Here is a 13,936-nt window from a genome sequence, read left to right on the forward strand (position 1 = left end):
AAAGCAGTTCTGGGAGAACGTGCATGTGCTCCTCTCTTTTGGCCTTGGTAACGGGCTGTTGGTAATATGAGTGTGCGGTGGTGGGTCTTCTGGGTGGGCTACAGCTGCTTTTCCGTTGAGAGTGTGACCTCTAAACTCACTCCCCTGCGGATGGCTGAATAAAGCATCTCGGCAGATAGTATCCGATTGTGAACTTAGGTTCTCTACTGGAGGGGGAGTTCACTCACTACTAGGCCGCAAGAGTTCGACTGAGTTCCGCCCCTTTGGAAGGCACCTGGTTACACCCCCAAGCGTGTAGACTAAGAATAACTCAGAGCACTACCACTCTGACTGTGCACCTTGATATGTGACTTCTCTTTGTGTTCCTAGAGGCTGCGCCAGGCAAATCCTCTGTCCTCCCTGTGTTGTGAGGGGAGCCCACAGCCCAGCTGCTACGCCCCCAGAGTGATCTGTAAATAAGGTTGCCGCATTTCGGGCCATCATATTGTCAGGTTCCTGGGCTTTCCTGGTTGAGCACTTCCCTATGAAATGGAGGGGTAGACTGCCCTGCTTTGGCATGTCGCTGAGATGTAGGCTTGGGTAGTTGGGCATAGAAGGGTGTACAGATTTACTGAGTTAGTGTCCACCTGTGCATTGGTAGTTTCAAGTGACTTATGCCTCATCAAGGCTCTCTTTAGTAAACATTGTTCCTTTAATAGTTTTTGCCCACCTTGATAAGCTAGATGTGAGTTGGGAGGTGGGAGGGGGGTTCAAAGGGATATCAAATTAACAGAACTCTTGTGATGCCCTCCTATGTTTGCTGGCTCATTGGCTGACTAAATCCTTCTCCGCTTCGGCTCCATTTGATGTTCAATTGTGGTGGAAGCTGCCTGTCTGCAGTTTGAATGCCCCGAAGCATCCAGTGGCTCCGTCACAGCTTCTGAAGTGGAGGCTGCAGTTCCATCTGGATTGCCAGTACCAGGATTTTGTGAACTGAGGAACTCACATGTTAGAACTTATTTCCTTAACCTGTGGCTCAATTCTTGGTGCGTTTTCCTTGACTGTGCCAAATAATGCTCCTAATATCTCAGGTAGAGAGCTTAGAGTATCAATAATAGGGGTGCATGGGCATGGTTTGTTCTTCTCAAATGCTATTTGGTACTCCAGACGGCTTGGTTTAATCCCTTATTCTGACAGATGAGTTGCCAGTGACTGTATCAAGTCAAGCTGCAATTCCATCTTGGTTGATTGCCAGCTGGCAACTGTATCATGTGAGGATCTTATTTCAGCCAGTGACTTAGTGTTTGGTATGGACAATGTGCCCAGGGCTAAAGTGAAGTCCTTTTCTGGCAGTCCCCATGCCACAAATGGGGTTTGCCCAAGTGTCATGTTTATTTGTGCCTCTGTATTAGAGAGGAAGTGATCTGACTGGTTGCCCAGTTCATGTTCGGTAAGGCTCACCCTCCTGGACATTATTGGTGTTATTTATGTTTGGTGATGGTCTCTGGTATGCTGTAATATAGCCGATAGGCTTGTCAGCTCCGGATTTCGATTGACTTGGGTAGCTACAGTGGTGCTATGTTGCTTTGATTCTACTGTTGTTGGGTCCCCATTAGTAGATTGTGTGATTATATGCATAGGACTGGTGCCTGTCTGCGCCACATTGGTGCAACCATTCCTGTTGGCAGGAGATATATTGGGGTATGTGGTTGTGATAATGTGTCTGTTGGTAATCTGTCTGCTCTTAGCTTGGGGCATGAATGTGACTTGTGTTTTTTTTATTCAACAGCCATCGGAGCTTCATTATTTATGGTTTGTGTGATGTTATGAAGGCTGCTGGCTATGGGGTGGGAGACCTGAGCCATTTAGTCCATTACATAGTGCCACTCCATCTGGCGATGCATCTCGGTAGCTTTGTGGAAGAATTGCCTAATTGTGCCCTTTGAAGAGGGTGCCACGATAATGGGGGGCTGCTGGAACTCTACCTTGATTCCGCCTGGTCCGCGGCCTTGGAGCCAGGTGCTATGAAGGATACAAAGATCAATGACAGCAGGGATCGATCCTCCACTGGCTCCCTTTTTATAATGTTTCCGTCCCTGCATTCTCTGTGTGGTTTAAGCCTTATCTGATTTTTGATGGGATTTCTGGTGGTTCCTGCCCTGGGATTCTGCTATGGATATCTACCAGGGAGCTGCTGATAGCAGAATTATCTTGAATTGACTTGGATTGCCCTGGTTCCAAGTTTCTACCTTGTTCTTGCCAGGTGCCAGATGCTATTAGCAGTGGCTTTCATGGACTTTATGCGCCCCAGTGTCTGGGCACCTGGGATTAGATTGTTCCTCTAAGCTGATATGGCTGCCCCACTAAGGAGGGGCTTCCAGCCAGCTGTGGTCCATTGGAAGGGGTTGAGACTGCCTGCCTGCCTGGCAGCGCTGCCGCATGTCCTTGGAGCTGGGTTGCCACAAAGGGGCACGAGCATGTAGCGGGACCTTGCTGGGCCCATTCTCTGGGCAGTTGCACTCTAGTGACTGCTGTGCTTACAGGAGGTAGGTACTGCGCATGTGAGGGAGCTCACTGGGCTGCAAGCCGCGTCCGCCTTAAGCTGGCCACTTCCGCAGACCTCTGTGCTCAACTGGGGCCTATCCCGCGCTACCCGCACTGCACTCTTTCTTTGCCATTTGTTACCTTTCTTCCCAGCTCCCTTTTGATTTTGGCACAGAAATATTGTTGGGTTTGGGATAGGTTGAGCATCCCATCGGCAGTTTTGTTTGCACAGGTTCACTTGAGTTTGGTCGGCATATCTGCTTTGTCAGGAGGCGGAAGCCGGTGCTGCTCGCTCTTATTTTTTATTTTGGTTTAATCAGTTTTGGGACTGATACCAACCCAAGCCGTCGTCCTGGTGCTGAAGTAGAGGGTGATGGAAGGCAGTAAGAGCTGGAGGGGGCGTTCACTGAATAGATGCTGGTACAGTATGTGCGTCGTAGATGCGAGGTAGCCCGGGCAGTGGTGCGGGCAGGAAGTACCGAAGGGTGTTGTTCAGTACAGCAGCCCCCCCTGCCTGTCCTCTTTGGTTGCTTTAATTGATTCACCTCCCTGCACTGCACTGCACTGCACTGTCACACAGCCTCCAACTCCTCTCTTAACATCACTGACTGCGCATGTACAACTCCTCCTCTACAGTGGCTAACCACCTAACCAAGACCTCCTATTGCAGGCAGCTGCAATGTTACAGTGAAACCTAACCACTTTGGAAGATGTTCATGAAAATTAAATGTCTGTTCTTGTCTTGGGAAGCTTGAGGAGAGTCATTGCTGCACAGCCTATCAGATCTTGATCGTCTAACTTACAAGTGGGGCAAAAAACACAGCAGTCGCATAGTATTTGACTCCTTTTTATTTTATTTTTATTTTTTTACTACATTTTATTTGTGTGGACAACTATCATATTTACGTACCTTGACTTGTTCCACTATAAGGTAAATAGATAGCTGTAAGTAATATAATTTTATTTTACCACAAAGGCGCAGTAGTACCATTGTTGAGAAAAGCATTCGTCCTTACACTCTCTTTAGCTAGTTGACAATCTTTTTTTTATTTTTATTTTTAAGGCTTAAAGGATAAAAGAGGACTAGGTGAAGATCTTCTTTTAACTGGAGATCACCAGATAGAAACTCCGTCAGAGAGAGTAAGGACTTAATTTCCCTGAAATGTTTGGAATTATAAATAGCAATTGACCAGGTAAAATAATGCAGGCTATTGCACCACACTTCGACTATACGGTTTTAACTTATGTGTTTTAGTTGTATAAATTCTAAATAAATTAGTTTAAAATTCATGACATGATAATTTAAATTTAATAAAGTGTCATTGTTTTCACAGTACCACCAGATACGAAGTTTGTCACTTGGCACTGTTGGTTATGAACATGCTGAAGATATGAAAGGTATAAAGATCTGTAAGCGGCAATACCGCAGAGGTGCAGTCCTTCCTTACAATAATACTTTCTACATTGACCCTACCATTGAAATAGGTAAGACAGATTTAACAAAGTGAACTAAAAGAACCTGATAATGTTGATTTTTTTCCAGTGTGCTTATTTGTAAATCCCATATCTCAATTGTTATAAATTCCAAAAATACATTCTTTTTTATAAGGTCTGAATAACAGTGCAGCTGTCTGCATTACCTATTGTTAACATTTGCAAAACATGTGTAGAGTGGGCTTTAGCTCTACCCAAGGTGTATTTCTCTTTCACCTCATACTATTGGTTGTTTTGTGGATCATTCACCATCAACCGTTCCCTAGCACACGCCTCCTTTCCCAACGACTGAAAACACTCAGAGATCAACCCTGTACTCAAGAAACCTTTGTCAAACCCCACCGACCTTAAGAACTACAGGCCCATCTCCCTGCTCCCAGCCAACTTGACACGTTCATTGAAGACCACAGTATCCTTGACGCCTCCCAGTCCGGCTTCAGGAAAAACCACAGCACCGAAACAGCCCTCCTAGCTGCAAACGGTGACATTCTCTCCCTGTTGGACAAGGGAGAGACTGCGGCCCTCATTCTGCTCGACCTCTCGGCAGCCTTCGACACAGTCTCCCACCACACCCTGATATGCAGACTTCACTAGGCCGACATCAGAGACAAGGCCCTCGACTGGATTCGATTCCCCCCTCCCCCCCCCCCCCTTCCTCTCGGACCCCACACCCACCACCTGCGGAGTGCCCCTGGGGTCCTTCCTCAGCCCCACGCTTTTTAACAACTACATGGCCCCGTTAGCCGCCATTGTCAAACTACGGACTCAACATTGTCCCCTACGCTGACAACACCAACTCATCCTCTCCCTATCCAACGAACCCAACACAGCCAGACAACTTCCACAAAGGCATGGGAGCAGTCGCCAACTGGATGAAAAGCTGCTGCCTACAACTCAGTGGAGACAAAGCTGAAGTACTCATCATGGGCCCTCAACCCAATGCTTGGAATGACTCCTGGTGGCCCTCTACCCTCGGAAGCCAACCCACCCCCACGAACCAAGGCCCCAACCTCGGATTCATCCTGGACGCCAAACTCGGCATGAACCGCCAAGTCAACCTGGTCTCATCCACCTGCTTCCGCACCTCCTGCCTCCTACGCAAGACATTCAAATGGATCCCCCTCAAACACCAAAAGACCGTAACACGTGCCCTCGTTACCAGCAGACTGGACTACGGCAATGCGCTCTACACTGGAATCAACAAGAAACTCATCTGCAAACTACAGAACATACGGAATGCCACAGCCAGACTGGTCCTCGACCTACCCCAACACCGTCACATCTCCAAAAACCTGCACACACTACACTGGCTCCCCATAGAGAAAAGAATCACTTTCAAGATCCTCATCCACGCATACAAAGCCCTCCAAAACACCAGACCAGCCTACCTGAACAGGAGACCCAACTTCCACATACCCCCCAGGACCCTGCGCTCAGCCCAGCTCTCTCTCTCTGAAGTAGCTGGCATCAGGAAAATGAGTACAGGGGGAAGCTCATTCTCCTACCTCGCCACCGCGGCCTGGAACGCCCTACCGCCCCACCTTGGACAGACTACACCCCTCCTCAACTTGACGAAAAAGCTGAAGAACTGTCTGTTTGAAGACATGGATATTTGAAGAACCACCACACTGATGGACGCTCCACACACCCCCTACCCCCACCCCCCACACCTCAGCGCCTTGAGACCCTGCGCTTAACAAACACTGATTGATTGATTGATTCCACCTCCTGTGGTGTGCTTGTATCGCAATACACAAGACTATTTAACATCACAAAAGTGCACTGAATAATCACAGATTACTCTGCTTCATATGTGCACTGTATACAACATCAATAATTGCACCAGGTTTTTCCTTAATGATTTACTCAGAACTACTTGATCTCATGTGCCTGACTGAATGTGTATGTTAAATTTGAACAAATTAATACATTCATCGAGAATTAAATGTATATTAACTAAAAAAAAGCAGGTGTGTTGTGTTCCTGTTTTGGAATTGATTCTTAGTTGGGATTACCTTTGTGAAAATCACCAAATACAGCACTAATTAAATATTATAATGTTAAGTCTGCTCTTTCCTGGCTTTGGTAGGTGCAAGGGACTTCAGGAGCACCAAAGATACTTTTAACCATGTTCATGCTTTCTCAGTCTCTGCTGTCTTCCAGTATAGTTAGAGCTGCAAACCAAAGCTTGCATGACTGGTCTAAAATCACATCCTTAAGGCTATTAACAATGTGCTTGGCCTTAATGGGAAATAGTACACAGATATGGACTCCACTGACATATGTTACTGGGTTTCTGGTTGGCAGAGTTATGCACCCGGTCCAAGCAGGACCCACAGTCCTAGTTGGGGTAAGTCAGAGACACACCCTAAAATCACTTGTGCTCGTCCTCTGGTAGCTTGGCACAGAGCAGGCAGGCTTAACATAAGAGGAAATGTGTAAAGTCTGTGTGCGACACTTCAATCCGTAAAATAGTGAAAACCCCACAAAAATAATCTATTATATTTATACAAAACAAGACCAAAACAACGACAAAATAAGTAAACTTCCCTGGAGGCTATCGGGGCTCTTATTTCGATGGAGAACTCCCCACCTTCATCTCCACCTCTGTTTCTTCAGGGCAGAGAGCCATTGATTAACTGTGTTGAACCAGACAGGTCCAGCCTGTCTGAATCAGTAGCTGCACCAATATCTGGTAGTTGTAGGAAGTTGGCTCTGTATATACTATCTCAAAGTGAGAGATAATGTGCACAGAGTCCAAGGGTTCCCCTTAGAGGTTGATTGTGGCAAAATTAGATAATACTAACGCTCTATTTTGTGGTAGTGTGGTCGAGCAGTAGGCTTATGAGAGGGTAGTGTTAAGCATTTGTTGTACACACACAGGCAATAAATGAGAACACACACTCAAAGACTTAACTCCAGGCCAATAGGTTTTTATATAGAAAAATATTATTTTCTTTATTTTAGAACCAAAAGATTCAGAATTTAGGTAAGTACATAAACTGTAAGGTACTTCACACAAGTAAGTATGGAACTTTGAATTAAAACAGTAATGTACACAGTTTCGGCAAAAATGGCAATAAGCTATTTTAAAAGTGGGCCGTGTGCAAAAATCAACAGTTCCTGGGGGAGGTAAGTATGGGTTAGTTTCTCAGGTAAGTAAAGCACTCACAAGTTCAGTCTCCTGGGCGTAGACAGCCCAACGTGGGGGGGTTCAAGTCAACCCCAAACACCCAGCAACACAGGGCCGGTCAGGTGCAGAGGTCAAAGTAAGGCCCAAATAGCATAGGCGCCTATGGAGAACAAGGGTGCTCCATTTCCAGTCTACTAGCAGGTAAGTATCTGCGTCCTCGGGGACCCGACAGGGATGTTTTGTAGAGCACTGTGGGGGGGGGGAGGAAGGAGGTCCCAAACAGGCACACACAATACATCCTCAGCGGCACAGGGGCGGCCGGTTGCAGTTTGCAAAGTAGGAGTGGGTTGTAGATAGGAATCAATGGAGAGACCCGGGTGCCACTCTGGCGATGCAGGCAGGGCACGGGGAGGGGGGCTTCTCTGGCCTGCCACCGACTGGGCTAGGATGAGGGCTGCCTGCTGGTCACTCCTAAACCGGTGGTTGGTTCCTCTTGGTCCTGGCGGCTGCGGGTGCAGTGCTTCTTCCAGGCGTCGGGTTCCTTTGTTACCGGGCAGTCTCGGTCAGGGGGAGAGACTGGATCATATCTGCAGGTGTCGCTGTGGGGGTGCAGGGAGGTCGACTCGGGGTGTCTGTCGTTGGAGTCGCCTAAGGGTCCTCTCTGCGGTGTTGGTTCTTCTGGACACGAGCCAAGGGCATTAGGTGCAGAGTGTGAAGACTCATGCTTCCGGAGTGAGGCTGGAGTCTCTTTAAAGATGGTTTCTTTGTTGCAATTTTGGATAGAGCTGCTGTCCTCAGGAGTTTCTTGATCCTTTAGGTGCAGGTCAGTCCTCTGAGTCCTCGGAGGTCGCTGTTCCCTCTGGATGCATCGCTGTGCAGGTTCTCGGAGTCTGGAGACAGGCCAGTAGGGCTGGGGCTAAGTCAGTTGTCTGTCGTCTCTGCAGTGCTTTCAGGTCAGCAGTCCTTCTTGTTGCAGGAATCTGATTTCCTGGGTTCAGGGTCGCCCCTAAATACTCAATTTAGTGGTGTGTTTACGTCTGGGGGGCAGTAGCCAATGGCTACTGACCTTGAGGGTGACTACACCCTCTTTGTGCCTCCTTCCTGTGGGGAGTGGGGCACATCCCTAATCCTATTGGGGGGAGATCCTCCAAAACAAGATGGAGGATTTCCTAAGGCAGGGGTCACCTCAGCTCAGGACAACTTAGGGGCTGTCCTGACTGGTCGGTGACTCCTCCTTGTTTTTCTCATTATCTCCTCCGGACTTGGTTTCAAAAGTGGGGGCTGTGTCCGGGGGGGGGGGAGAACGGCATCTCCACTACCTGGAGTGCCCTGTGGCGCTGTAACAAAGGGGGTGAGCCTTTGAGGCTTACAGCCAGGTGTTAAAGTTCCTGCAGGGGGAGGTGTGAAGCACCTCCACCCAGTGCAGGCTTTGTTCCTGGCCACAGAGTGACAAAGGCACTCACCCCATGTGGCCAGAAACCCGTCTGGATGTGGCAGGCTGGCAGAAACTGGTCAGCCTAACACTAGGAGTTGGACTGGTATACAGGGGGCATCTCTAAGATGCCCTCTGTGTGCATTTTTCAATAAATCCCACACTGGCATCAGTGATAACAAACTTCCCAGTATTCAGTGTAGCCATTGTGGAACTATGGAGTTCGTGCTTGAAAAACTCCCAGACCATATACTCTTTATGGCTACCCTGCACTTACATTGTCTACGAAATTGCTTAGACATCTATGCCCTCACCTGTGGTTTGTGCACCTTGCCTTAGGGCTGTAAGGCCTGCTAGAGGGGTGACTTACCTATGCCACAGGCAGTGGGATGTGGGCATGGCACCCTGAGGGGAGTGCCATGTCTACTTAGTCATTTTCTCCCCACCAGTACACACAAGCTGTGAGGCAGTGTTCATGTGCTGAGTGAGGGGTCTCCAGGCTGGCATAATACATGCTGCAACCCTTAGAGGCCTTCCCTGGCCACAGGGCCCTTGGAACAAGGGATATCATTTACAAGGAAGTTATCTGAGTGCCAGGGCTGTGCCAATTGTGGAGACAAAGGTACAGTTTAGGGAAAGAACACTGGTGCTGTGGCCTGGTTAGCAGGGTCCCAGCACACTTTCAATCATAACTAGCATCAACAAAAGGCAAAAAACTAGGGGGTAGCCATGCCATGAGAGGCATTTTCCCTACAGTAGTGTATTCTGAATTCGCCCCCTGCCACAGCTGTTACAATACCCTCTCCTAGTGCCATCATGGATCCACCAACCCCAAAAGACATGCCTCAGAACTCTAGCTCTGGCTACCAGGTTGGTGGTGCACCAGTCGTTAAGTGTATGACTGTCTGTTGCAGCACAGCTGATCCACTAATTCAGCAAACTGGTTTGATAGTGACTGAGCTCCTGATTTATCACATGCTGTAACTATTGCTGTGAGGTCAGGGTCAAGGGGTGCCCCAGAAACCGGGTACTGTATCAGGCTGTAATCTGGAAAGTGATGGCACTGATGCCAACCATCTCCTCAATTCCAGCCTGTTAGTTGGGGCAGTGATAAACATTAGCGAGGAATCAGCAGCCCCAAAATATTCACCAAGGTGACCCGATCCGGGGACACTTATTCGAGGTGAGTCACAGGATAGTGATAACAACCTCAGTGGTATGAGTAGCTGGAAATGCCAGGATTCCTTTGTTGCTATAAAACATTTCTAAAATCGGGCACTGTCAGAACTAGACTCTGATGCTGTAGAGTGATTATTTATATGTGTGTATATATGTATTATATAATTTTTTTGTCTGACCTACCTGTCTGGGGACGATTCAGAGGTTTGTAAGGGGTCTAGGGGTCTAATGTGCAGAGACAGAGCAATCTTGATTCAGATCTCCGTGCACTAAGTGATAGTGCATCTGTGCTTGATGATTGGGCAATGTACTTTCTCTATGATCTGTAGGGCTGCCACAGGTACGAATGGTAATACCAGTAACTCTGGTTCAAGAAAAGATCTGAACTGAGATTAGTCAGCATCAACATTTAGCCTGTGGTTCACTAGATCCTCTACTGGGGGTGCCTGGACCTCTTTTGAGGAATCATACCATCCAACTCTGGAAGCTATCTAACAAGGCATTATGGCCCATTGAGAGGAGACCCATGTTGACAGTAGGAAATCACATGGAGCTGCATATAAAATGCAGGATACCATTATAAAAAAATATCCAAAACGTCATGTCAGATAGTAACAGGAATATCAGCACTAGAGGATCAGACAGTAGGCTTGAATCTGAGCTAGTATTAGTAAGGGAGCAGTCTTCGACTTATGAGTTCCAAATTGTTGATGTTCATTGAAAGTTGGAGGACTTTGAGAATCGGCAAGGATGCAATAAAGTAAGGGTGTTCGGGAAATAATGCAAGACGTTTAATGATAAAACTTTTACAAGCAATGTTCCCGGACGTTCCCAGGTGGCATTGTAAATGTGAGGTGTAACGAGAACACTGATTCCCCCTCTATCAGAAGCAGAACAGTAATAACGCGGGGACCTCTCCCTCCAGAACTAAGAGTAAGGCTAGTCTTATCTTTGGCAATTTATCTGTTCCCACAATCAGTTTTCAAAAAAGTGAAGCACAATGCAGATGGGCACTTTTGTTTGGATGGCCTGATTTCTGTCACTCAACAGTTGAGGGGCGATGGAGACCCCGGAAAATGATTAAGCCTTCTCAGTATAAAGGAGCTGAGGCTGTCCTGTTGAGTCCTGCAATGTTAAAGATAGTATATAATTAAAAAAATGTATACTTCACTCATAGATCAAGGCTAAGGAGTATTTAGCTAATCTGTCTTGAGGTCCTTATTTTGGAGCTATCCTGCTTATGTGGTGAATTGTATGGTTCTGGGGAATATGCAGTGATTTAATGCAACTCATGTTCATGTTTGCAGACTGGGATATTTAGTTGAAGAATTTTAGTATTTTTCAGGGGTATGAGTAACTTGTGAAGTGATGCCTATTGGGTACATAGAAGGTGTGTACTTAAGGGGCCACTCTGGTTCACTCTAGGGGCAGTTTAGGGATGTGGTGGTGGGAGCCGGGAGTGAAAATATGCTATAACATAAGTAAGGAATGCAAATTGCTATCTATGGAGATTCACCTGGGAAATTATGGCATGACAGTAGGTGTGAAAGGTTTGGAGCTTCAGCGTCGTCTTCTTAGCTTCCATCAAGGCCCTGGGATGTCTATGGCGGTCAGGAATTTTGACTATGGCTAATTTATGTATCTTAACATTTGGGGACTGAATGACAGATCGAAACGCCCGTGTTGCTAACGGACTGAGGTCTGTAAAGTGGGATATTGTTTGCCTTCAGGTACCTCATATCCCAATTAATAAGAAATATTTGTTAGGGACTTTGGGTATTGGGTGGTGGTGAATACTGTGCAGGGTACTACGATCAAAAGGGTCACTATACTTGTTAGGGCTGGCTTTTTCACCACAAATAGGGTTGCTACAGATCAAGCTGGCCGTTTGAGCATTAGTGAAACTTCACGTTTAATGGCTTACATTTATAATATGCTAAGTATATGGCTCTAATGTAGACAATGCATCTGTAATTGAATATTTGAGAACAGAATTAGCATCTTGGCCAACTCATGGAGGTCACCTAGACGTCTATGTAGAAATATGGGGGTCGAAAACCAAAGGTGTACATGGCTCTTAAGCATCTGCTGGAGAAGCATGGGCAGAGTTAAGTAGTTCTGATCCTAGTTTCACTTATTTTTCTTTTCCATATCAAAAGTATGTTGGTCTGGACTTCTTTTTGGTACTGCCTGTGTACTGGAGAAAGCCAGGCTTAGTAACCTCCCCTGGGTTTTCTTGGGTCATAACCCTCTGGTCCTTGAAATATATTGCTCTGAATACCCCTTCTGCAGAGTCAGTGGACATTCCACAGGGCACTGCTCCTGAACCCTGAATATGTCAGCTATTTGATGGCTTCATTGAAAGATTTTCTAAAAATAGACAGTGCTCCATTTGGGTGGTATAGGACTCAGTGAAAGCAGGGTTGAGGGTGAGACTCTTAGCTTTGGCTTATATACTCAAAGATAAAGCCAACAGAATTGAAGCAAAATCTAAGAACTTGCTAGGTTGGAATCACTTCAAGCGAGACAATATCTAGAGGGCTTCTTTCATCAGGAATGGTTATAAAAAATTACAGCTGTAAGAGTTAATGTTAACAGCATGCATGCCAGGGCAGCTGCTGAGACGTTTCAGGCACATAATCAGGAGAGCTATGGCTACAGTGATACAGTAGGGGGAAACATTGGGCTCTTAGAATCCAGCATAGAGAGGTCGAGAATGGGATTATGACAAAACCGGAAAGATGGTCAATTCTCCTGGCGATATTGCTAGGGTTTTTGGGGAATATAAACCTTTGTATCAGGACAGCCAGTTTCCCACTTTGGAGCAAATTAGGCAGAACGTGTGGCAAGAGAACAGGGTTATGCTAGGTGAGACAGATAGGGTTGGCCTAGACATCCCGATCACAGTAGAGGAAGTCAAAGATGCATTAGACTCACTTGTATTTTGGGGAAGCCGCATGGCTAGATAGGATCCTTCTGGGATTCTATCATACTGTTTTCTCTGTGCTGTCTGTCAACATGTTAGCAGTTTCATGTGGCAGGGTTGACCGGGGCAACCACAAATATGGTAGTTTTCTTTAAAAAAAAAGTACAATTGCCGCTGAATCCAGGGTCCTATAGACCAATTAAATTGATGAATAGAGATGCAAAAATCTAATTTAAAGTTCTGGTGACTTGGCTGGGTGGGGTCATTGCCAAACTGGTCTCTCCATGACATCAGAGCTTTGTGCTGAGTCGTAGCTTGACAGGCTGTGTAACATGGGCTATCACGTTGTTCGATGTAACTGAAACTCAGACAACCCACACGGCAATGATCCTGCTTGAGGGTGCGAAGGTCTTCAATTGTGTCATTAGGCAATATCTTTGGGAGGGTTTAAAAAAGTATGTGGTGGAGCTCAGTTTTCAAACTGCTATCCATAGTATGTATCACTACCTGATAGCATAATTACAGATATTTGGTGCAAAGTAATATAAAAGGATCACTCGGCAGACTCACAGGGGTGACTCTGCTCTCCTCCATTATTTGTGCCTTATATTGACCCCTTTCTGCTTAAACTCCTAATTAATACTGTTATTGCACCTGTAATGACTAATGGCTTTACCACCATGCTGTTAGCATATGTGGACGATATCACTATAGTTACTATGGATCCAGATAATTCAGTTCTGGCAATGGAGGAGAAGGCTGTCCGATTTGGGCCAATATCGGTATCCCTTTTTAAATCATGGTAAAATCCAAACATTGTAACCATAATACTAGTAGTCAAGATACCCAGAGGGAAGATAGTGTTTTTTTTAGGTATCATGATTGTGCATAAAATGGAGAGCATTGTTCTTTCTAATTTTGGATCTGATATATGGAAAATTCAGTTTGAGTTGGCATGCATAAACAATTAACATTTAACACTTACGGGGCTTTGCAATGTTGCCAAAATACTACTTTCCCAAGATCCATTACTTGTTCAGGGCAATCCCTCTGGCAGTTGGACAGGAGTGGTTGAAGAAGTTGGAGGTGATCTCCAACACTTTCTTGGGAATACTAGAGGGTTAGGAGGGCTCTGAGATATTTGGTAATGCCCTTAGACAGAGGCGGTTGGGGGGTACCCAATTTTAAGTATTATTATTATTGAGCAGCAGTGCTGCAACATAGGGGATTTCTAATAACCAATACTGCC

General features: G+C 46.3%; 1 protein-coding gene across 1 annotated transcript in view; it reads left to right on the top strand.

Annotated features, from left to right (window-relative positions):
• The window catches only part of MCOLN2 (mucolipin TRP cation channel 2), a 278,993-nt gene that overhangs the window by 84,703 nt on the left and 180,354 nt on the right, over positions 1-13,936 (top strand). Inside the window, exon 4 of the mRNA XM_069232279.1 lies at positions 3,858-4,008. Coding sequence (XP_069088380.1) covers positions 3,858-4,008 — 151 coding nt within the window. The remainder of the gene's footprint in view (positions 1-3,857; positions 4,009-13,936) is intronic.

This window comes from Pleurodeles waltl, chromosome 4_2, assembly GCF_031143425.1.
Source record: "Pleurodeles waltl isolate 20211129_DDA chromosome 4_2, aPleWal1.hap1.20221129, whole genome shotgun sequence".
Classification (NCBI taxonomy): Eukaryota; Metazoa; Chordata; class Amphibia; order Caudata; family Salamandridae; genus Pleurodeles; species Pleurodeles waltl.